This window comes from Ambystoma mexicanum, chromosome 10 (assembly GCF_040938575.1).
Source record: "Ambystoma mexicanum isolate Mex_15411 chromosome 10, UKY_AmexF1_1, whole genome shotgun sequence".
NCBI classification, from domain to species: domain Eukaryota; kingdom Metazoa; phylum Chordata; class Amphibia; order Caudata; family Ambystomatidae; genus Ambystoma; species Ambystoma mexicanum.
In genome coordinates, this window is record NC_090932.1 from 770,646,700 (window position 1) to 770,671,790 (window position 25,091).

The 25,091-nt window shown below is 44.0% G+C and overlaps 1 protein-coding gene across 6 annotated transcripts in view; it reads right to left on the reverse strand.

The window, feature by feature from the left end:
- The window catches only part of PLCH1 (phospholipase C eta 1), a 1,334,702-nt gene that overhangs the window by 459,531 nt on the left and 850,080 nt on the right, over nt 1-25,091 (reverse strand). For all 6 annotated transcript variants that reach the window (XM_069618420.1, XM_069618421.1, XM_069618423.1 and 3 more), the window contains one exon: nt 14,702-14,822. In XM_069618420.1, the coding sequence (XP_069474521.1) occupies nt 14,702-14,822 (121 nt within the window). The remainder of the gene's footprint in view (nt 1-14,701; nt 14,823-25,091) is intronic.

Below are 25,091 nucleotides of genomic sequence, written 5' to 3' on the forward strand. Positions count from 1 at the left end.
AAATAAGCACAAAAAGTGGATGTGTCTACAAATAAAATGTGTAATAACGAAAACCTAATGTGTATGTTTAACAAATGCTTACATCTCATTTATTAGGAGCTACAATGGGCATGGAAGAGGCCCCAACGACAAACGACCACAGTGTAGATAGAAGTAGAAGAAGAGCGAGTAGTTATCCTAGCTATTCGTATGAATGTGTGTTGTTTGTATGTGCAGTAGTATTCTTTACAACAATGTTTGGCCTAGTTTTATATTGGGCCATAGCTTTTATTTCAATTGATATGAGCAAGGGGGGTGGTGGGATAAAATCAATCAAACAAGGAACCCATTTAATCTGGGATGGCTTTAAATTTATATGGGCCCACAGGAATCACAGGAACGAATCTAATGATAAAATGAACTTCAATGAAACAATTGCACAGGCCACGCAAGAGCCCCATGAGTTCAATGAATCTGATTTGAGTGTTTAGTCAATTAATGACAGAACACCCTCAGAACTCACGTGGGTACAAAATCACCCATACCCAACCACAATGCCAGTTGCGGAGAACACATCACCAGACGATATAGCCACCAGACAAGAAAAGAATCATAACAAACATAGCTATTTTAGACTGTACACCGAGTGGGAGGATAAAGGGAATGACAAAGTTCTCGAGGGTAATGATGGGGGTGGCACCAGAAGGAAAAAGAGGTGGACACAACAAGAAAAACTGGAAGAGCATTATAACTTTGGCCTTGATACCGTTGATGATCCTCGTCACCCACACCAAACAAACAAGTGGAACGCTGACATGTGCAACACGGCAAAACGAACAACGGACGAAAGTGGTTACATTTGCTCACTTATACCCCACGCCTCAGGCACTACCAAGGTATTGCTGCCACAAGAAATCCCATTTACAGAGGCACAGTGTCTCCTACATCTCGCATTATGTAGAATCAAAAATACTTTCCAAGCACACACTGTCTCTCAAACTTTTGCAGAATGAGCAGACATGTTACTCCCCGCCGCAAGAAGTAATTTGTTTAAAGGATCCTTTTTTGTTGATAAAAGGACATTACATTCAGAGAACAAGTGGCAGAACGAAGAAATATTGTGTAAAGCAGAAGCATTGCTGCGACTGTCTGAAGAAAAACTTTCCTGGGTACAGAAAACGTGCGCACCCATATGGACTGAACATATAACAAAACTCACTTGGGTTACTGCCATTGAGAAACCCTTCAAACTGCAAAAAGACATCCCAATACGAACTCTGCTTCTGGGGGAAGATAAAAAGAACATGGGAGAAAATAAAAACTGCAGCAAAACTCGTATAATACCTGACATGAAGAAAGGAACGGCTGCAATGATGGACACATACTGGGTTTGCGGCAACCTAGGGTACCTGTACCTCCCGCAATCATGGACGGGCACATGCTCCCTGGCGACGCTGCATTCTGCCCTGATGGTGATCCCAGAAAGGCACATCCAAGACGGAAACACACACACATGGCAGCGCCAATTGGACCATCTCCAACACCGCCTGAAGAAGTTCCGGTGTTTGCCATTGCTGAGGAGGATTTACAAAGTACAGTGCAGAGGATGAAAAGGTCATCCAACTATATCTCCGCAGAATCATCAGAACTTTTGGCACAAAGCCCAGAGCGATTTTGCCTGTTCAGCTCCGTCGAGACATTCTTCGCGTCGCTCGTTCCTAGCATCAAAGCGAGGGCAAATGCAAAATGGCTTCAGAGCACCAGATGGGAACTCATCCAGCTGGCCAAAGACACAGAAGAAGGATTCAACGTAATCAAAGTGGAACTCAGAGCCTTACGACTGATGATCATGCAGAACAGGTATGTGCTAGACCTGTTAACAGCAATGGATGGAAGTGTTTGTGGAAAAATTGGGGGAACATGTTGCACTTTTGTACCTTCTGCAGACACGGACAACGGCTCCCTTTCCCATGTCATAGCGGTGGTGCACGACTTTGGAGAATGTATGAAAGATGAAGGGGGAGCGTAGCCCAGCACCTGGTTTGACAATCTTTTCTCCTGGGTACCATCGTGGCTTTTGTGTGTGCCAATAAGGCCTTAGATGATGTGCAAACGCGGTACCTAATGGTGCACTGATGATGGTAACAATGGGCCGTGCAAATAGAGTGGCGCAAATAAAGCACGAGGCAGAGGTTCAAACAGGAAAAAGCTCAGAACCAAAATATAGAATGACCGCATTATATACAATACGGGGCATATAGTAGACAATTTATACCATACAACTATAAAAGAGCCAAGCGAATGACAGTGGTACAAGGAAGTATGGGTGGACCTGGAGGGTGAAGGGGGTGCATTTATATGACTTGCACACCAGATGAATACGCTAGAAGGGGGGAAGCCTCAGAGCGGTGTGTAGGGTGTGGATGCCAATAAAGGGAACACCTGCATGGGAGGAGGCAGTGCCTGAGGAAAAAGAGCGTAAAAGGTTGGGACAACTACAATATTCGTTACTTAAGTAACGAAAGGGGGGAATGAGTGGGAGGAGGGGGTCTCAGAACCCCCCCTCTGTTCGCACACTGCCTGGGTAGACCTAGTTGCGGCTGCTCTGGGTTCAGGGCCCCGGAGCACCCGTGCGGGAATACCCCTAGGAACTGTGACCCCTGAGAACAGTCCGGATCAGAGTCCGACTGACTCCATTTTGTGTGCCATCGACTCCAGTTTGTTTCACATATTGGCAGGCCAGCCGTGAAATTAGAATGCAGGCCTGCAGCTCTCCCCGCAAGATGCTCACAGCGAACAAGCTATTCCCCCAGCCTCCTCCCTTCTGTCATCTCTCTAGCCGCCCGGTTCTCATGGGAGACTGGTCGCGCGAATGCAACAAACTTCGCACTGTATCTTCTGTCTCCCGTCTTACCTCATTTACCCTGCTGCAGTCCAGCTCAAGGCCTTGCAGCAGAAAGCCATTCATCTCTATAAACCTACCCCACCAAGCAGACCCAGGCCATAAAGAATACCACCCCCATATCCTTTGAACATGGTTAAATAACTGGGAACGACCCTCGAGTATGTCATGTTGTTCGTGCCTCAATATAAGAAAAACTAAAGTGTCTTTTCCGCAAGCAATCGAAATAAGTTGCTCCTAAACTGTTTCCTGTGTATGCAAAACAATGAAAGGGTTGTAGGAGAACAATACGTATACCAGTGCATTGTATAATATATGTATAATCAGAAGCACTAATCAAGTTCCAGTTATATAAGTGTGACATGTATTAACGTGTAGTATGAAGTTTTAATAGAAATGGATTGCAATAATTAAATGCATAACAGAACATAACGCTGTACATGTCAGCACGAAGCTACCTCATTTCCAAGTTCAATATAGATATATGCATGATGTCGTGTAAAAGCAATTTTAGCAAATCAAATGTTGTAACCAGCATAATTTTAGTACAAGAATATGCAATAGGGCCTGCATGAAATTCAGTAATGGACTGCTTAATTTAGGATGGAAGATAACCTGTGCATATGCAAATCATTATTGTGTGTTTTAATGCAACGAGAGCACACAGCCAAAGAGAAATAATAACGTGTTCTAGTCGATTGCAAACATAATGTAACGGCCACGTGTAAAGAAGCCTGTAAGTAAAACGCTATTCAGAAGGTCCAGTCTCCCCATGCAAAGCAGAAGTGCACCGCAAAGGTGTTTCAATTCTCCTCCACCTTTCATAGTGCCAAAACAGATCAGCAGAGTTTTAATGATGTTTAAACAACCCGCCTTTAACCCCCACAGTAAGATTTATGACTATTCTGGAATGTGTTTGTGTGACCCATTATTGTAATGTATAATCTAGGCCTTAAATTCAGTGACCTCTTCATTTTACCAGATGGACACTGCAGACCACACTGTGATCTTAACGTCTTAGCCCCTTGAACAATATATTTTGTGTTATACTAACACTGTGGACCGCCCAGTAACAGATCTAACACTGAACCTAAGAACTGCACTGTGACCTGTGCCCAATGATAGTTAATCTGCACTTGAGAAATGTCTTTACTTTGGTGTCAAAATTCAAAGGCCTTAAAACATGAAGAACAAGATAGAGTGTAATATTGGATGAATGGGAATGCATGGCCACAAGGGCAAATGTCAAGAGTTTTATTGAATATGCAACACTGCAAAAGTTACCGACACTGCATGCCAAACCAATGAGCCCAGCTGACCGATTGACCCAAAGGGCGCCATCACAGCGCCACGTGATCCTGGTCCAACCGCAGTATTTTGATCCTATGGCACCTATAGGTGCTCATCCCTAGTGACCAATCCCAACGCTTCATGTGCCCCCTGGGCCTCCCGTCTCTTGAATGACGCAAAAGTTGTATAAAAATGATTTGTACCATGTTTTCTGCAGAGCGCTCTCGGCGTGAGCAGAGTAGATTCTGCTTGCCCTATTTTAGATAAACAATTTTGATATCACCAGCACTTGGTCTTGGTCTCATTCCCTCCAGGGATGTGTCCTGTTTGACTCTTATTAGATGGATTAAGTGCATTTTTGGGGACTTCTTACTTTCACTGGGAAAGAGTTGAGGGCCTCCTGGCCTGCTGAAGGATGTCCCAGTTGTCATTCAAAAATTGAGCATGCTGAAGCCTTAGCTCATCAGGAACCAGGCCGCCAGGGCCAGCTTAGCCGGGTCCGGATGTTGACCACTGCCCCACCCTCCTGTGTCAGGGAGCCCCTGCTGGGGTTGGACAGGACCTGGGAAGCGCAACAGCAGCAGATCTGAAAACCAGGGTCTCGAAGGCCAGTGGGGGGCAACCAGGATGAGGCTGCAGCCCAGGGAAGCCCGGAACTTGCAGAAGGTCCGCTGGAGCTGAGAGGTGGGTAGGAACACGTTACACTGGAGGTCGTGCAACAGATCTGGAAGGTGCCTCCCAGTGACCCCCAACCTGCACATGAGGCAAAATGGGGGCACTTGGCATTCAGGGGGGATGCAAACAGGTCCATGAACCCCCAACATTGGAACATGGGCAACAAGGAGTCATTGTGCAACTCCCACTCATCGGTGTTGAACCCCAAGCGACTGAACTGATTTGCTTCTGCATTGCTGTCCCCAGGCAGGTGGACTGTCGAAAATCCAAATCCCCTCCATCAGGGCCCATTCCCAGATTGAAACTGCCTCCATGCGGAGGAGGCAGGAACGTGTGCCACCCTGGTAAAACATGGTAGTAGAATTGTCTGTCCTGACCAGAACAGACTTGTCCCTGATGAGGGGCAAAAATGCTGTGAGGGGCAGGCCCACTGCCCGGAGGTCGAGCAGATTGATATGTAGGAGGGCTTCCATGTGGGGCCAATCACCATGAATCACATAGCCCTTCAGAGCAGCCCCGCCAGCCTTAAAGAGAGTAGTCAGTCATCAGCACCAGGGTAGACTCCGGTCAGGAGGCCCTGATATAGAGAAAAGGAACTATAAGCTTGTGCCGGAGAAGCCCAGGAGTGTGCTGTGCTCAAGAGTCCCACCTTGTCCCGTGATAAAAACATGGGGAAGGGAGACCCAGGCCATAATATCCTGACTTATCATTTGGTGAACACTTCTTTCTTTTCTTGTGAACATTAACCCACATTCTTTTGTAGTGTAGTGGTAAGGATTGGCAATAGCTTATTTTAGTATAGGCCATTTTTATTTGACTAGACTCTACTTTGACTGTATTCTTGTTATTTGAAGGTTTTAGCTTGCTCCCATTTTAGAGTTAGGTTTAGCTTAGGCATTTGTCTCACCCATTCTACAGTTTAATAAACACCCATAAAATGTGATCACTTGTGTCTGTCTTACTTTGATGCCATTCCTTCCTAACAGATCCCTCTGGTAGGTGCTGGGCCCTCAGATGGACGACCGGTAGTCATAACACCCTGATTCATGACCATGGAGCGAGCTCCGGTAGTCTGGGAGCCCTCAGCACCTGTGCAGGTAGCCATGCTGGATCTAGCCGAGGACAGACTATTGGAGGTGACACGTGTTGATCCCTTACCCTGTGGGGTAGAAGAAGAGGATGAGCCTGATCATCGTCCCGAGGACAGCTTGCTAGGTGCACCTGAGCCCCTCAGCTTGGGAGCCGGTAGCCTCGAAGGCCTCAGGTTTGTCACCGGACCTCCTGGAAGAGCTCCTGAGCACCTCGGCTTGGGAACTGATGGCCTTAGAGGCCTCGGGCCTGACAGAACCTGAATCCGATGAACCCCGATCTGTAGGAACCCCGGGAAGGAATAACCATGCTGTGGAGCTGTGCTGAACATAGGGGCTACCTTGTCTTGACAAGAGGTCCTGGAGACTAAGTCCTTGAGGTGGGCCAGAGGAGAAGTGTGAAAGATCTCCCTCCACAGTGACAAACAATTTTTCAATGCCCTGTGACCAAGAGCGAAGCAGGTCGAACATGAGTCCCAGCAGTGGTTGGGCCCCAAGCACTCAACGCAGAGAGCATGGGGCCCTGAGGCTGGGAACAAACAGTTGCATGAGGCACATCTCATGAAGCCTCCTGAGGTCGACATGCGCCGGAGGAAACAAGGCACCAAAGGGAAGTGAAATATGAATTGAAAAAACAAAACAAATGGGGAGCAAACGGAAAGACCAAAAAGTCTCAGCGCTGGCTGCAATGTCCGACACTGACTGTGCATAAAAAGAGAGTGAGGTGAGGAACCAAAACCGTGCCCCAGAGCGTTATACTAAATTTAAAGGGGAAGCTCATTTTTTCACTGCCAAAGTTTCCGGTACTGTCTCCATGTTGGGGGGATGCCCACAAGGATGGAGGAAAAGGGACCCGATGTAAGAGTATGTACATCACTTTCAATTCACTCGTGCAGTACTTTCATGCACTTTACATAACTTTTCTTTAGTTCGGTATTCAATAATGCATGAAATGCTTTGCAGCTCATTCAGTTTTCACAAATGTTTCTTTTAGTGTCACAACCCTTTTAGAATAGGTTTTATGCTGATCTTCATATCCTTGCGCCCAAGCCCACTAGAGCGCCCAAGCGTGTCTTTCCCTCTCCGTCACTCACCGATATCCGGCAGCTCCTCCAGGTACCTTCAGTTTTCTCCTCTGCGGTCGCTCGCTCCCCTTTCTCTTGTTGGGAGCTTTGGCGACCAGCGCACTCCTCTTCTGAACGTTCCGGCTGCTTTTGGCAGCTCCCTAGAGTCTTCAGTGTCCCCCATCTCCAGCGGGAGACACACGGCAATGGATTCTGCGGAGCTCCTGACACTTACAAAGTCTGTTCGAGCTGTAGCGTTTCTCTCGCTCTACAACTGCGCTCAAAGTACTTTTCACAGAGTGGGTTCCTCTCTCCAAACAGGACTCTCCCTCCATATTGGACTCCCACTCCAAGCTGGGCTCTCTTTCCCTCTGGCTACTTATTCCTTATATGCACCTGTAGTCTTTCAAGTGGCTGCAGGTGTAAGTCCTTTGCCTGACCCCAATCAATGGGACATACCTGACTATGGTAGTGTTGTTTCACAGTCCTCTTCTCTGTCTCAGTACCAGAGTGAAATGCACAAGTGGAAGTGTGCATTGCTCCTAGTTGCCTCTCTCTTGTCCCAGTCTTAAAGAGATATGAATGTTGGACTGTGTGTGTGTGAAAGAAGGGCAGATTGAAAATAGCCTACAAAGGTAGGGGGAGGGCAGGGTGTATTCTGATAAGGGAAAGTGGGATACCATGTCTCTTCTGAAGACATTCTCTCCCCACTACTTAAGGTCCTTTCACCCAAGGAATCCTCCCTCATCTATCCACCCAAAGGGCCAGGGTCCAAAAGCAACGACCTTTCCCTGGCCACCCGAGAAGAGGATCCAAGTGGAGTCGATGGAAGGATGCCCTCAGGTTCCACAGAAAACATCGAAATTAAGATTGCTATCACATTTCAAAAGTCAAAACCATTTTTAGAATAGCTTTTGGTTCACATATTACTTTCTTATTCTAGGGCTGATTCACTCTGAAATGTTAGACATTATTGGTTGCTAGCTTGGGCACAGATACATGTATGTTTAATAGTGTTGGATAAATGCTTGGATTTAGGGTAGACACTTATTTTGGAGAGGAAAATATCTTGCTGTATTGAAGGGTTACACGAACATGAGATCATAAAATTGAAGTGAAATGTAATCAGCAAATTAACTTTACTTGGCATAAAGGGTCCACTTAAGGCAGCATACTGGCTTTTCTGTGCAATCTGATTTGGAGAAACAACCCTATTTTCGAAAAAAAGAATGAAAGGGAGGAAATAACCTCCCTACTTAGGGCTTTTCTTTCATGTAAACTGTGGTTTTCACAGGTCAAGAAGTCAAATCTAAGAGGGATGCTGTACACCATTTTCACAAACCGGGACGTAAATGTATTCTGTGAAAACTCAAGCAATTAATTCACGTATGATTTTTGTCAGACAGGTATGTCCTGTACAATTATAGTTTCTAGGGCATTCTATTTTAAATATTCTTCCACAACGTTTCATGTACAGACCCTGTCCCCATTTAGTGGCATATCTTATAAACCCGATACCACTAAAATAATTGCAATGGCTATGTGGGATTTAATGAAGTCTTGGGAAATGTACTGGCTTATGCATTCACTTTTGGTTTGTTTTTTAAATGGCCATGACATTTAGGGACATCAACAGCTCCAGGCCACTCCAACAGGTGGGGTCTTCCTTTTGGTCTGTTCACTGTTCCCATAACACTCTCCTACATTCGGCTTCGGTGTTTGCCTCTCTCTTCAAAGGGTCTTCTTAAAGAGGATGTCCACTAGCTTTATCCAGGTGGAAACCCAGTCAGCTCTTCTCCTGTCGTCCTCTGCTGCTTTCCCAAGAACTCTCCCAAAATCCTATGTGTTTAACTATAAATACTCAACAAACTCTACCTATGCAGCCTCATTAGAGGCGTCAATTTCAGATTTGATGGGGCCTGTGATAGGTTCCCTTCACACACTCATACTCCAGAATCCTCTTCTTTGCTTCAATTTGCCAAATTAGGTTTTTTTCTATGTCATATGTAGGGGTGAGCAAAAATCTCATTGGTGAAAGGGAATTGGTGAAATTCGCCAACAATTCCATTCTGGTGGTTGGGCAATTTTCCACCTTCCCTGGCAAACTTTTGGCAGCTTTTTTCAGAGGGAAAGGCACAATTTGCAGGTGCGAAAGACAACTTTTCTGACCATCATTTCATTAAAAAATAAAAAATAAATCCAAAAAACAAATCTCAAGGACAGAAAAAGGCCCCAAATGGCCAATTCTGCTCTGTGGGTGAAATTGGCAGATTGGACAAAATTTGACAGGAATCCGCCACTTTTCCTGCAAAACGAAGTTAGCCATTTTTACCCACCCCTAGTCATAAGAGGAGGTGTTTCACTGTGGGATTGCCCTTCCCCTCCAAAATTATGATCCATTTGGACTGAAGTAGCTATTGCCTTCATAGTGCTGTGTATGGACTAGTGTCTTTGTAAATTCCTATGCAAAATTGCAAGAAAGTTCTAAATTCAATGACATTTTTCAGGTTATTCTAGTAGCAAGCATAACATAGTTATTGAAATATGTGAATGTATGAATAATCCATACATATTAATATACCCCTTTTATATGTATGTGCTTGGGGCCACTTTGCTGAATTCAAATCTGGTCTTGACTTTTGAATCAAGCAAAGTGTTCAAAACCTAGAGTTGATGATGACAAACAAAAAAATTATGTATTACATTATTTTCTGACTTGAAATGCAATTCATTGTTATATGGCTAGTGTGACAAATCGAGGGAATTCACCTCTTCTCCCCAAGGGGGGGGGGGTCCCCCTGTGAGGCTAGGGAGGTTTGCCTGCTCCACCACACCCTCCCTAGGGGTCAAAGCAAGTGGGATCTCAATGGAAGAGACTCCCCCTTAGGTGACAAGGACTCCCTTTCCCATGAGAAACTCCCTAAAGCTGCACATACTGTGGCCTACATGGGCCTACATGGGCTGCTCAAAAATACCACAAACAAATAGCAAAACTGGGATGAAGAAACTCCTAATAGATGTAATTATTTCAGAAAAAGAACATGTCCCTTTATGAATATGAACCACCAATCCACTGGATGAGTGGACTTAATAATGTGAACTCGACGAGCCGAAGGGAAAGAGAGGAGCGCATACACAGGCAAGGAAAAGCCCCACACCAGCTAACACCTGGAGGAGGCAGAGTAAGCACAAGCCAGGAACTCATCCGATACTGCAGACTAAGATGCCAGAGCCACAGCGCAAGCCCAGCAAGAGAAACCAGCATGACAGGAGCCCGGAGGAAGGTGAAGGCGAGACAACGGATGGCTTGTGGTCCTAAAACGATTGCGGATAGCACCGCACAGAGAAAGCCATACGATGCCTGGTCCTTCATCGGAAGTCCAGGACACTTTAGAGAGTAGAGAAGCTGCAAGGAGAAACGCGCCGATGAAGACGAGGCGACAGCAGTCCAGGACCAGAGAGAAGGTCCTCGTGGAACAAGTCTCCTAAAGACGTTCCCATTCAAAGGTAATGGGGAGAACAGGAATAATGGGAGGCTGAGAGGGGATCATTATACCATGCAAACAACTTGTCTCAGTAGAAGTTAGACAAAGTTACCTTTGAGGCAGATGAAATCAAGCTGTTGGGATACAAGAGAAAGAATTTATACTGAGAGAAAATATCGGTGGATAACAATAACATGGGAAGGAGGGAAAGAGGAAAAGTCAAACAAGAATCCCAACTGTAGTGATGCCAGAGAAAGAATTATCGCAAATCTGAATACTAAGAGACATGAACAGTAGATAACAGTACTCTGGGAAAAGGGGAAAGCAAGTAGATATTTTATACAAGAAGAGCATAAGATCAAAAGGAGAGAATATTTTGAGCCAGAGTTCAGAGGAACTAGACAATTGAACCAAGTACCAAATCAAGTAGAACAAAGCAAGCTAAGCTACAATTGCCGAGGAGTTTGTAAAACTTCCAAGGAGGAGGGAAAATTCCAGAGCGCAGTTGTAGGGTTACAGAGACTGATCCAAGAAATCACAAGAGACTATTTGGGATTTTACATTGATAAACATTCCTACACACTGGTACTAGAAGTACCCTAAGGAGAAGGGAGTGATTCTCCAGATACGTTAGTTTTTCATAGTGGTAGGGACAGCAAACTTATTCCTTTGGACAGTCACGACTGATTGACAAGCACCTTAGTTAGAAACATATGCGGGGATATCCCATAGTGAAAGGGAAAGTTAGGTCTTGTACTTTTACATTATTAAAAACTCATGAACCATGTTCTCAAAGTGTCTGCATCCTCATTCTGACTCGCCACACTATACATTAGATGTTGTGGTTGGAGCTTCGACATTAACCAAAGTGTATGTGCTGACAGATAACCTAGGAAAAAAGGCTTAATTTAATATGGTGCTTTTCATGAAGCAGACAGATAATGGATGATGCCTTATTGCTCTGCATGGGCAGGGTTCAGGCAGTCTTGCACACATCTGTTCTTTTGAAGCATAAATTTCAAGCTTACCATGCATCCTGAACTCTGAGCTTGCTCTCCTCATAAAATCTGTAACTCCCAGAAAAATCTGAATTTGGAATGTAGTTAGCTTATTTTTCCTGTTTTCTCCAGGCATGCCTTTTGTTCTGAATACACACATCCATGCCTATTCCTCTGTGATAATAGGTTAGTCACTATTTAATCAGGAGGTCTGTTTTACAGAAAGCGGACCTCTGCACCACTTGCCTTAAGAGCTGCGTGCCAGATAAACAGAGCCCAAGAGTATCCACTATTATGCTAACTCAACTATTTTAAAGTTACATGTAGAAGAGAAATGCTCCCTTGAATTCTTATTGCCATTGACAAACTAATACATGTAGGCCTTATCAATCCATTTTAACTCAATCCATAGAACCTACAAAGCATGACAACATGTTATCTTCTCACAGAATAATAAAATATTATTTGTATAAGTCTGTAGGTTATTCATGTAACATGGCTGCACAAACTAGATCATTTCTTTTTCCATTTGCTAATATTTTTGTTTCGAAAGGCAACACTTATTTTGAGTTAATTCGACAGAGTTACATAACAGAGAAGTTTATTCAAAATGACATTGTTTATGGAAAGGCATTATATGTATTTAAATTATTATTACACTTCCCACTCTCAGTAAGGTTTTCTTTTCCTCAGGCTCAGTAATAGGATATGGTACCCTTCCCACTTGCAAGCAATGTTCCTCCTCAGGTTACTGTGTCCAGCACTGCGGAACATGCCTCAATCCTTCGCACAGCTATTTGATCTGCCTCCCAGGTGACCGATGACCTTTTTAGACCATTCCCAAAAGCTCTAACGTGCAGTCACAAGCTCTAGCCTCTGGCTTTCTATCCCTCCTGATGCTGCTTGCTTAAGTGGCACTGCTTTTTAAGGCACTCACTGGCCTGCTCCAGTCTACTATGCCCCCCAAGCCTGCAGTGTCCCTCAACATCTTCTTGTTTTAGGGCTTATCCTCACTCTCCATTTGACTAATTACCTTCCATTTCCTATCTTTCCCCAGCACCTCTTCTGGGTCCGCAGTGCTCTGGGCTTTCAATTTGCCTACTGCTCATTTTGGTGTCAGGTGGAACTTCAATGCTGTTGCCTGCTCTCTACCGCTTCAGATTCTTGTTCCTCGGCAGCCTGGGGCTCCTCTTTACCCGCCTAAATAATACTTCAACTCTACATAACTCAGTCACCTTGCTCCATTACACAGGAAGGCTCATGGGAAAAAATCTTGGGGATTGCAAATCTCCAGCAGAAACCCGCAAGGCTAGGATTGTCTTCTGGTTTCTCCTTTTGTCTTTCTGACTGCCACTGGGGCCATTTCTGTCGCACAGGATCTTGTGCAATCCATTTTCTATTAGAATCTGATGAGAGAGGTTGCTCAGGGCATTTTGGCCAACTCTTGCTCTTGGGTTTCTGTAAAGGAAAGTTGACAAAGGGATGGGGTTGCCTCTACTGGTACTTTTACATAGGAATAAGGGACCAGGCATGTGCCGCAGAGTAAATGTTTGGTCCAAAGGCCTGCCTTTTGGAGTTTGGCGATCCCACCACCCCAGTTTTGGCATGGTGGGGGACATGGCCTCCCACACTGTACTAACTCCACGTAGTTCACAAATCTGGCAGTGCATTGATGACTGGCTTTCCTGGGATGCAGAGTCCCACCCCGGCCATGGGAAAACATCAGGTGTCTGACTTTGTCACAACATGAACATCAAATAAAAAAGCTACATACAAAGCAGGACATAGAAATACTTAATACAAAGGCTATTCAACTAAAACCCACTAAACAATTCACAGATCACAAAGAAGTGGAAACATACCAAAAATCATGCTCTGAATCGGTTTCAAACTATAGGCTCAGAAGTTACAGCTATCAAGGAACTATTTAATTGTAAAATAGGTTGGAGACGGTTAAACTCTTGACCATGAAGACGAGTGTCAACCATGATTACCCCAGATATTTGCAAAATAATGTTTCTTTTTGACCTTTTAGTCCTTCTTTCATGCCATAAAATCTGACACACAACTCTTTCACTTATGGTTAATGATTGTGTCACATAGAAGAGGGCATACACAACTGACAGAATAAAGTTAAAGGGTTTATTAACAAAAAATTAAACATATGATTATTGCCTGGAAATTATTTCAGGGTGGCTGTAAATAAAGGTTCTTAAAAACATGATCATATATGAAGGACATAAAATGAAAAGGCATACAGAAAGTTCAACATAGGAAGATCTCCTTCCTAATGATTTCTAGAGCTAAGTTGTATCCTTTCTGCTGGATAGAACAAGTCCTCTCCGCTGATCTCAGGATTTTAGGGCTTCCTTCCTTTGATCAGTGTCCTAAAGTCCTCCCCTTTTTCGGTGTCACCTTCTCTCGGTTACTTACTCCCCTCTTCCTGGGTCAAGGGGTTTTGCCAACTTTATTACACCTCACCTCTACTGGGGATCAAGGTCACTCTTTTCACTGTAGCACACGACTCTACTAGGATTCAAGTAGCGCTCTCTCTCTCTCTCTCTCTCTCTCTCTCTCTCTCTCTCTCTCTCTCTCTCTCTAGGGAGACTGTACAAACACATTGAATTGAGTTGGTCGCTGTGGGTCAATGATGCTGTCCTAGAACTCTATAAAGGGTGCTTCCTTATCTTATGGTTGCTAATGGGGTCCAGCAGTCTAGGCTTTAGCAGGTCTTTTGTATCCTGTATGTCGCACTGTTTGGATGTTTAAATGGGATGATGTTCTAATTCACAGGCCAGAGCACAAGATTATGGGTTATTTGTTATGTACTTTCAGGCTCCAGATTCCAATGCCCTGTGACCCATGCTCCTTCCAAATAAATGTTTATCAACAACTGCAATCCCTCTTTCATATTGAGACTGCAATTGCCACAAAGTAATGTCATCTTGGTCAGTATCAGGAATTATTTTCACAACTATCAAAATAAACTAGGACCCCTTACGCTTAACTTTCTTTCCATAACCTTTCCTTCTTTCTTCCTTCACCTTCATTTGTGTAATTACTGTATTTTTCTACTAACATCTTATGGTCACTGCAATCATAGGATTGTGTGGTTCCGTGAATGCATACATTTCATTACTAATATGAATACCAGATAAAGGTTGAGCATGAACAATTTCATGTTTTTTTCTAAATTAAATTCACAATATATTACACTTACTCATTTTTGACAAAGGCGTGTTTATTGATGGCTTCAACAACATCTTTGAAAGGGATTTTTGAGGTGAGGGTGTAGCCATGATGTACCACTGGTTCGCCATCTGCACCATCCCAACAGTCAACTGTGAAATAAAAATCTACATATAAGATCAGGCTCAGCCTTTGTGCATTGTTCACTGTATTTGTATATTTGTATTTCTTTATTGAAATAGCGCGCCTGGCCCAAAGGCATCTGGGTGCATGTCATAGTTACAGAGGTTGATAAGCAATAGCAATGCACAGGTATACAGAATGAATACTTACATAATCAATATTTACAAATGTAATTTACAAAAAATCTGTAGGTAGGGTAACACGGAATCGTCAATACACAGTATGCACAGCAAGACAGAAATCTGTTGAGTACAGTAGATTGAAACCAGATTTATATGGGGATACTGTTGGACTCTTGAGCAATGAGTCACTGTTTAGCTTTGCTCTTAAATGCTTGAAATTGAGGTTCCATTCTAAGTGGGGTAGGCAGGGAGTTCCATAGTTTGGTGGCGAGGACCGGGAAGCTGACACCACCAGATTTCTGGAGTCGAAATCTGGGCAAAACTAGGAAATGCGCTTGGGTAGATCTCTGTGGCCGGTTGGTAGTGAATGGAGAGAACCGGGTGGCCAGATATTGAGGGGCCATGTTGGCGAGGCATTTATGTGTGAGTGAGAGAGATTTGAGGGCAACTCTTTGGGCTACCGAGAGCCATTCCAGATTGCGACGAGTGTCCGAAATGTGTTGGTTCCTAGGTATGTTCAGGGCAGCCCTAATGGCGTTATTTTGGGTGACCTGAAGCTTGCAGAGGTTGCGATTGCTGGTACCTAGGTAGAGGGCATTGCAGTAGTCGATTTTAGCCATGGATAATGTTCTTGCAAGGAGAGATGCAGTTAGAGGCTGTGAGAAAAGGACGACAGGCTGTAAAGAGTTTATTGGTATACTCAGAGGCTGAGACCACAACGTTAGTTTGTCTTGAGAGGGATAAGGTTGAATCAAGGTAGATACCTAGAGTTTTAGTAGCATTGGTGACGTTGCCATCAATGATGAGTGATTTGAAGGAATGGTCCAATTTGCAGAGTCGGTTGGGTGATCCCAAGATGAGGAGCTCTGTCTTATCATAATTAAGACAGAGCTCGTGTTGGGCCATCCAGGCCTGTATTACCAGGTAAACATCATGTAAGACTTCAGTGTCTGCTACATGGTTACCAGTGATGGGGATGAGTATCTAGAATGATGTCAAAATAGATGCAGAATTAAAGATGGGTAGCTATCAACTACAGCCATACACTGCAAAAAGGTGTCCAAGTGTGACATCTTATAGACGACAAAAGCGGAGCTTGAGTTTTTTTTATAAATACCCTCAGAACCCAAAGGTGGATTATGGACCATATTTGAAAGCCATCAATATATAATTTTAGGTTTTGTGTGCCGTCCTCCCATCTGCGTACCTTTCCCACCCATTGTCCTGTCCCGAACTACGCCGGCCAGGTAAGCGAGGGAACTAAGCAAAAGACAAGAAAATACCACGCTACCCCTCATCTCACACCCACAACAAAAAATCCTGTCCGAAAAAATGCTGTGGCTTCATAGCAAGTTATGATGAGAATTCCATAATTCACTGTCATGGGGATTAAGAAGCAGAATGCATTATTCATATTGGAAATAGTTGCTAATGGTTTCCTGTGAAAGCCACTGTGAAGAATCCCAGGATATCTTTACTGCTTCTAAGGGGGAAGCCCCTTCCCAAAAGGCCAGGAGGTTGAGGCTGCTACCCGATAGTCCTCCTGGGGGAGGTACTCAGCAACTGGATCTCATGAGGATGGAATACCCCTATGGGACAAGCAACGACACCTTAACACAGTATAATTCCCCTACACACCAACCCTCCCTCACCCTGTTATCCTGCACACTTCCATGTATGCCTGCAGAGTGGACAATGTCACTTCCCCAGGCAAAACAATGAGATGTGGAAGAACATCGTGTACACAGATCACTATACTACTCAGACGAGTAAGAGCAAGAACAACCTAGTGAGGAGTGAAGACATTTTAACTTTCTAGATGCCATAGAACAGCTAATACTGTTCATGTTCATGTTATGAAAAGGAAAGAAGGACTGGGAAGAGAGAAAGAGATAACCATACAGGAAGAAGCGGGAGATTCAAATACTGGTAGCAGTAGAGGAGATGGGACGATGACAGTATCCAGAACGGGACGCTTACCCGCTAGTAAAGACACCCCTAGAAGCTCCATCACAGATGAACACCCACAAGAGTTCCCATCCAGTCGGGAAGCCTGGAACGCATGGGGAAGCTAAAACGCATAGCTCAGAGGCCGGGAGTTATAGCAGAGCCACTGCAAGCAAGCAAAGGCAAGACATGAATACCCAAAGCACCCCCGAACAACTGAAAAGCACTGATAAGCTCTACAGAGAAGTTGGGGAGACCGGAACAGTCGGCAGAACAGCTAGGAGAAGGGAGGAATCACAAAAGTGAGTCTGGGACCCGCACCCATATACCTAATCAAGGCCTCCACACCAACCCCATAGTCACAGTACCTGGCAGGACAATATACCAGGTTGGCGGTGACCCACAAAGTAATAGTAGTAGTAGTGGTCAAGCAAGAACATCATGTTTAAAGAAAAGGCAAGCCTGGGATTCACACCCACATGAAGACACAGCCAAAGCAATTGTCAAAAAACAGCCCCTGGGAGGAGAGTATACTACAATTGCTGTGACCAGCAAAGCAGTAGTATTTAAGCATGAAAACGCACAATTGGAAAGTACAGAGATGGCAAAGCCTGGGACTCACTCACATAAGAAGAGAGAGCTAACACACTCTTCATAGTCACCATATCTGGCAGGATAGTGTACTGGGTTGGCTGGTAAACCAAGGAGAAACAAGAACCAGGTTGACTGTGGAAGATAAGAAACTAAGGGAAGGGAAGGGAAGCCTCCTCCCTAGTAATTTGTATAGACAATATCAAGGATACTTTTTTAACACTAAAAGAGGAGAAGACCCTCGTTGGACTTTCGAAGGGCACAACAGGAATACTAAAAGAGGAAAAGACCTTCAATGAACATTCGGAGGGCACGACAGTCTGGGAGTAAGGTTGTCTTTCCTTTTGGAGTTTATTTGTTGCACCATTTTGGAGCTTTATTTTGTGAGTTGGAACAGTACCTGGAGACTAAAGAAGATACCCCTTTCACATTAGTTTAAGTTTTAGTGTGAGGGCTGGAAATAGGAATGTCGACATGATGGTGGACTTGTTTCTTTTGGACTATCCTGCCAGACCCTTAGAATATTAATTTGAGGCTTGGAACCCCCTCTTAGTAGTAGGGTGAAGTATTTCTCCAACTCTTACTTGTTTAATAAAAGTCGCTGGCAACAATCATGCAAACAGGGTAACTCTAACCTCTGGACCAGAGTATTATGATAGCATCAAAAAACAGAAAAGATATGTCCAGAGAAAAGCCCATTTAGAAATAATTTATCCAAATTTATTTAAGGTGATGCAAAAATTGAAAACTGGTGAATAAATCACAAACAATTATACACTGATTATTTTAACATAGCAAAACAGCAGCAATAATATGCCAAAAATCGGCTAAAACATCATCACTCATACCCGCCATACATGGTGCATTCACTCACACACAACTCATCATACCGTGGCATACATCCAAAATCCTAAAAGACACAAAAAACATGCTAAAACCCAATGGGGAATAGGAATTCATGACTGGTCCCCATAATGACATACATTATTGTGATGTTTACAAACAATAGAAATATTTCACAGACAAATGGGTACGGGTCCCAGACTCGCACTTAGTTTCCAGACACTCTATCTGTGGCCTGCACCTTCACCCGTTTGGCTCCCCCAGACCGCCACTCAAGTAACCCTTGTTTGCTTCCCACTGGAAGGAACCAGCATTTCCTGAGTAGCTGCAGCGTCTCCGGAAGCCCCAGTCACTTTCGGGGCTTTGCTGTGGTTGGCAGCAGCTTTTCCGATGTCTGCTTCTTCACGGAGAGGCGTTCGCTCTGCTGGGCGCTTTGCCAGTGCTCAGGATGCCCAGAGGTTCCAGATGGCTATAACGTGAGCAGTCCTGGCTTCTGGGACCTTGCTTGCGTTCTCCTCCTCCCCCACTCTCTGCTTCCTTCCATCTGGCTCTCGTCCTTCTCACAGTGGCAGAGCTTGCCGATTTCCTTGTTGGAGGATCGTCTCTGTTGCATCTCAGCTGTGACGCTTAAACTCCTGCATTGGGAAAGGGAGTTGTATTGGGCCAATCAAGTTTGTTGGGGAACTAGAGCACTGATTCTGCTTCCCGATAGTGACCCTTGGACTCCTGAGCATCATCTTCTTTTCAGTCATTGAGAAGCTAGAATGCTTTTTATGTTTCTCCATAGTGATCTTTGGACTCCTGATCATCATCTTCTCAGTACATGTCAGAGTCTGATGTAATATATTTTGTATTTTCTAAGGTTTGAACGTTATCAAGTATATTAGATTGACTAACTTGACTATAATAGATATTGGCCCTATCTAAAGAGGGGAGGACTGAACATTGGAGATGGGTTTAGGGGTACTAACGCAGGGGCATAACGCATTCTCTGAACATAGTCGTCCCTAATCCATTAAGGGGGTTCCTCCCCATGTGATCCTCCTGCTGTACACCACCCTCAGGGGGACTACTATTGTACTGTGGAAGCACCAACCAGGCCCCATGGGAAAGATCTCCCCCTAGGATTGAAGGGACAGCATCCTTCGATTTGACACAAAGTACACGCCCTGTGCTGGAAAATAAAAAGCAGAAAATATTTACAAGAATAAACATGATGAAAACACAAAAGGAAGCCTAACAAAATAGCAGACAGATGACTGGATCTTGACGTTGTGGGCAATAAAATAAAAAGGTTAAGAAAAAGGAGAAAGAATAGCAAGAGCTATCCCTGAAAGGGAGTGGGGAAAGAGGTTCTACAATTCATGCAGGCATAAGGACACAGACCAAACCTCCCATATGAAGACGGACAGACAATTGTAGGTAGAAGGCAGGAACATTTCATGAAATTATGCACAAGAGCAAAGGAGGTAAGAAGGCACCCTGTCACAGACAATCCAAAAAGGCAATTTCAGATAAGAGGCAAAGTTAAAAGTAGAAGTCATGCAGGGGAGAGGAGGCAGCAGGAATGGATTAGATCACCAGAAGCAGACGAGGATACAAAGAGAGTATACAATCAGACCAGTCATTTTTTAAATAGAAAACCAAAAGCCAAACAACATTTTTCCATTGATCCAAGAAACATATTGCAAATCAATCAAGGCAGTGATTTTGGTAGACAGCGTCTAACATGAAATGGCCAACAAGCATGAGGACGTTGTTGTAGGGCAGATAGGACTTTCAATTCTAGCAGCGCCTGCATACTGCAGGGTCGGGCACACACAGGTGGAGAAAAGCTGCACTGCCACATGATAAACAACATAGGGAACACGAAGACTTCCTGAGGAGCCCTATCTACACCAACACAATGGGTAACCAATTCTCTCAAAAGAACTCCTGTAGGGCAAAATGGGGTAAAACCACTTTGGTAACAGTGGGGGATGGACCGTGCCCTGAGCATTAGCCAAGAACCCACTCAGAGTACACGGCTGGCATGATGGAGTGTCTTGGAGCCAAAAAAGTAGCTCTAAACCAATTGCTACAGAAGGAGCCGACTTTGAACGCCACAGCTTCACAAGTTACAACCACGTGGTTTACCCAAATATATATGCTAAGGCAGGTGGAGAAGTCCCAAGGGACATACACCTTATGCTCAAACTGTAGATGCAACGGACTCAATAATAAATAGAAGACTCCAATGCAAAACAAAGTTAAATATAATAACTCTTATGAAGAATAAAATAAAAAGGGAGACAGGAGATGCTTTGAGAAAAAAATAATTAGCATGTTTGCAACACGAAGGGCAAACAGCAAACGTGTCAGTAGTGGGGCGTAACCCACATGGAAAGGGAAAGATGAATCAGTGGTTCAAGAATGGTGCAGAAACCACCTCGAATAGGTGGGCTTTGACCATGAGAGGAGCTCCAGTTCTTACAAAAAAAGGCAAACATCAGTATGTTTCTATTTCACAATGTGGTAGGTCAGAAAGAAGAGACAGACTAGGGTTTGGCATTTCAATAAATATTTGTTTAACTAAATAAGAAAATGACTTACCTTCCCTATTCTAAGGGCTTCCCTACCTAACAAAGCTAAACTAGGGTGCTTGCCGTACGTTCTTTAGTCCAAAGTAACAGTCCAAAACTATCCTAGCCTATGCTGACACAACCCCTTACACTAAACAAATACAGACCAGGAAAATGGCTCCCTTCTCCTGGGGCTTGCTTTTCAGCAATGTCCTTTTAGTATACTTTCTTAAAATAGCACGTAGTTATTTCTTATACCAGTTGATTTGTTTCTCGGCGGGGATTTTTCTACGTCCCTTTCGTTATCTCGCCTTGCTTTTTTTATAGTCCTCTCTCTAGGTAGCCTGGTACCTGTATACGATTTTAGGGTAGGGACTTTACATAAGGACAGACTGTTGCGTGTGTAAACTTACGATTGAAACCTCCAGGCATATTCTTAGCGGCTGCCAGAAATTAAATAGTGCATATCTAAAGGTGTATTCCTCCCTTGACCCTAGTATTGAATGTATAGAGACTGATCAGTTTTGGAACACCATCTATGAAGAGGAATCTGCTGTGAAAACTGCTTCTGCCTTTTTTATTCAGAAAGAGTCATTATGCCTATTTTAGTATTTTTTGTTCTTATGAACGATGTTATGTAGTAGTACATTTTGACAAATTTTGCACACTGCCTAATCTAGGCACAATTATTAACTTCAGACATTTTATCAATAATGTACTGTTTATTCTGATATTAATTTATGTTTCAGATTTCTTTTTTATGTTTGAAATATTGTGCAATTGTATTGTGGGTGAAGCAATTATTGTTATTTTATGTATTTAAACATTTTAAAATGTGTTTTTTCTTGTGTGCTAAAGATTTTATTGTACCCAGTGATTAGTCTCGCTCTTCTTTTGATTTGTCCACCCACTGCGACAAGTACGTTAAGCCCTTGAAGGATTCTCCCTCTTTTTAGTATCGGACTCTTCACTGAGACGAGCTGGCTGTGTCCCTGAAGGATTCATACTCTCTTTTTATGTGGTTCTTCACTTGGATGAGTAGGCCGCTTCCCTAACAGTTCCTCAATCTACTTCTGACTTGGTTCTTCACTGGGACAAGCAGGCTGACCCCAGGAAGACTTCTCACTGTTTGTTGCTTCTTGCCATTTACTGCGATGAGTAAGAGTACTCCAATCGTTACATTTGGTTTTCATGGCTAACCGAACATGGTCATGCCAATCGTTATAAATTCTGCATTCTCTGGGACTCCTGCTTTCCCTGTTACCTGCAATGTAATGGGATCTCGTCATTGGATCAGTGTTCTCTTCTTCTCACGCTGCCTATCCTGTCTGGATGGCGCTGTTGCTCACGTGTCATTAACCTTCGCTTTGGTGTTTCATTTCCAGTGCGGTATTGGTACGGAAAGGGTTCTCCTTTCTCTTCCCCTTCTGGCCACCGCCTTCCTCTCGTGTCCACTTTCCGGGACTCTCCACAAACAAACAGACCCCTTCTTTCAGCAAAGGAAAGACTATACTTTTAAGTAGGAAAGACAAGACCACCCTTCCCAAGGATGGATTGTTCACCAGTGTTTGAATGATTGAACTAAATACTGTTGCATAGCTTTTAAGAAGCCAGGCAGGTACTCTCAAGAGATGAACTGATCGGTTGTCAGTTACACAGCATTTGTTGGATGGGATGGTGTTTGAGTCTTCTGTACCGAAAGAGAAATGGGGTGAGGGAAGCCCATCTTGAGCAAAGACAGTAGGCACATATAGTGAGTTTAAAAGGTGGTCTTGTTTGGTAGTCATAGGAAAGCTCTGCTTTATATTTATACTGCATCCTTTGCCCGCTAGCTCCTGAGAGGCAGGCACTGAGGTATAGTATTTTAGTCACAGGGACGAAAGCCATTGAAATTAAAGGTGTTTGTGCCCGTTATAAGTCACTATAAACATACTGAAGCCTCGCATCTCCAAACTTGATTGTTAAACACAATGCCCAGTCATTGGAGTACAATATAATGTGATGTAATGTCCTATTATTTGAATGGAGGGATTAAGGGTGGCTTAACTTTCACTACCCCGGTCGATTGTTGTAACACACATTTTCACTTACATTCCATAATCCATATATGGCAAATTTTAAAAACGAGAGGCACTGATGTACTTTTTCAAGCTTTTCTTTCGGAATGGACAGTAGTTTTCTTTAGAAGCAAATGTGCCGAGTCTCCCAAAACTGATTGCAGGAAAATCAACCCCTAAGAATGAAAAAAAGGGAGGACATGCCTGGCTGTCTTTGCTCCAGAAGGTTCAGACAGAGACTGAAGAATCGTATCGTGATAATTGCAGGTAGATCTGACGGATGTTGGGATAAGAAAGCAGCTTTCACGTGCATCTGGGGGCAATTGATGTTAAGAAGCCTTACTAGTTGTGTCTAACCATTACCTTGGCTTAGGTACAAAAGGTTCACTGTATCCATGGGCTTACCCTTCAAGTCCTGGAGGCATTCAGGGGGGCATTCAGAGGGGGGATTACGGGCATTCAGACCGTACATCTAAAGAGCAATGTAGCTATTCTAGATCACAAAAGACTTTTTAAAGTGGGGGTAAATAAGAGGAAGTGGGGGGAGGTGTCTCTGCAGCTCTTCCTTTTTAGTACCCCTAGCAAACCCTTTGCTTTAGCCATCACAAAAGGAGAGAGTAGAGCTGTGTTCATATTCCGTTAGTGGACAACAAAGCAAGCCTTCTATTCAAACGATTTCGTTTTATGTACTCCTGACATTGAGAGAAACTTTCATTTATGTCAACATATTTATTGCTGGTGGAAGTGCATCCTTATTTTACTGTACTACAGTTATCCTTGTTAATTTATCCTTATGAAACTGTATACTTACGTTTTCCACCCAAAACATAACAAAGGTTAGTAATGAGGATACGGTCAGTGTCAGGATGTCCAAATTATAGCCCACCATCCTGTGTCCAAAACCTATCATATCCCTCACAAGCTAAACTTAGGAAAAGTTGAAAGGGTAAATGTATGTTTGACTGCTGACCTGCAGCCTGATGTATGTTCAGCAGAAAAGTTCCAAATGAAAGTTCAATAAGGGCGCCAACAAAAGTAAGTATTGGATCCACAAGGTTGGGGGTTGATTCCTCGTTTCCCAGAGCCTTTCATGTATTCTACCAGCTTGATTCTCGGTGAGCAGACATGCTTCCCAGGGCTGTTACAGTGAGGTTCAAAACCGGTGTAGGGAAGCAAGCAAAGGTTCCATAAGACTCAGAGTTTGGACTCCCTTTCCCAAAAGTCTGTCTAGTATTTTTCAAGGTTTATCTTTCATGTGCAGATTTGCCTCTTAAGGCTGCAATACAGTCACAACAGCCTGGCTAATTTCTCCCACGATATTGCACTTATTCGTCTCCCTTGTTGTGGGTCTCTGACCTTATTCACCATAACCACCCCCCCCCCCCGCTTTGGTCCACTTGCTTGCCCAGTAAGGTACACCAGACTTTTCACCTCAAACCTTGATCTATTCTCCTGCCAAGGTCTCTGGGTTTCACTGGTCCAGACAAAGTTTGTATCCTTTTCAAGTATTGTTTGGGGACCACTTCCCCCAACCTGTATTCTCAATCTGTCCCACGCATTTACTTTTAGCGTTTCTTTGCTCCAATCTCTCTCTATTCCACAGCCCGAGTTTACTCCCCTGCCAGGGTATTTAATTGTTATTGGTCTCTGTGGGGTTTGTAGTCCTCCTCTTCTGCAGTATTGTTTGGGGAACACTTCCCCTGTCTGGATTCTCAATCTTTTTCATGTACTCACTCAGTGTTTCCTTTGCTCCAATCCCTCTCTGTTCCACAGCCCTTGTTTACTTTCCTACCAGGGTCTGTGTTTGTCACTGGTTTCTGTAGGGATTGTGCTCTCCCTTGTCATAAGTTGGAGATGGCATTTTCTCCACGGGTCAGAGACCCCCTTCACTTGATTGATAACAGTATTCTCTCTCCTCACTCTGCCCTCACTCCATAGCCCTGGTTTACTCTCCTGCCAAGGTCTATGAATGCTCTTCAACTTTACAAAGTTCATACTTTCCCTTATTCCTGTACGGGGTATGGTTGTCTGTACTGGGTCCTAGGCCCTCTCTTTGGGGACCCTCTGCTCCGGTAAGTATTCCTTTCTTTTCTTGGATTGTGTTCCAGTGCCCTCTG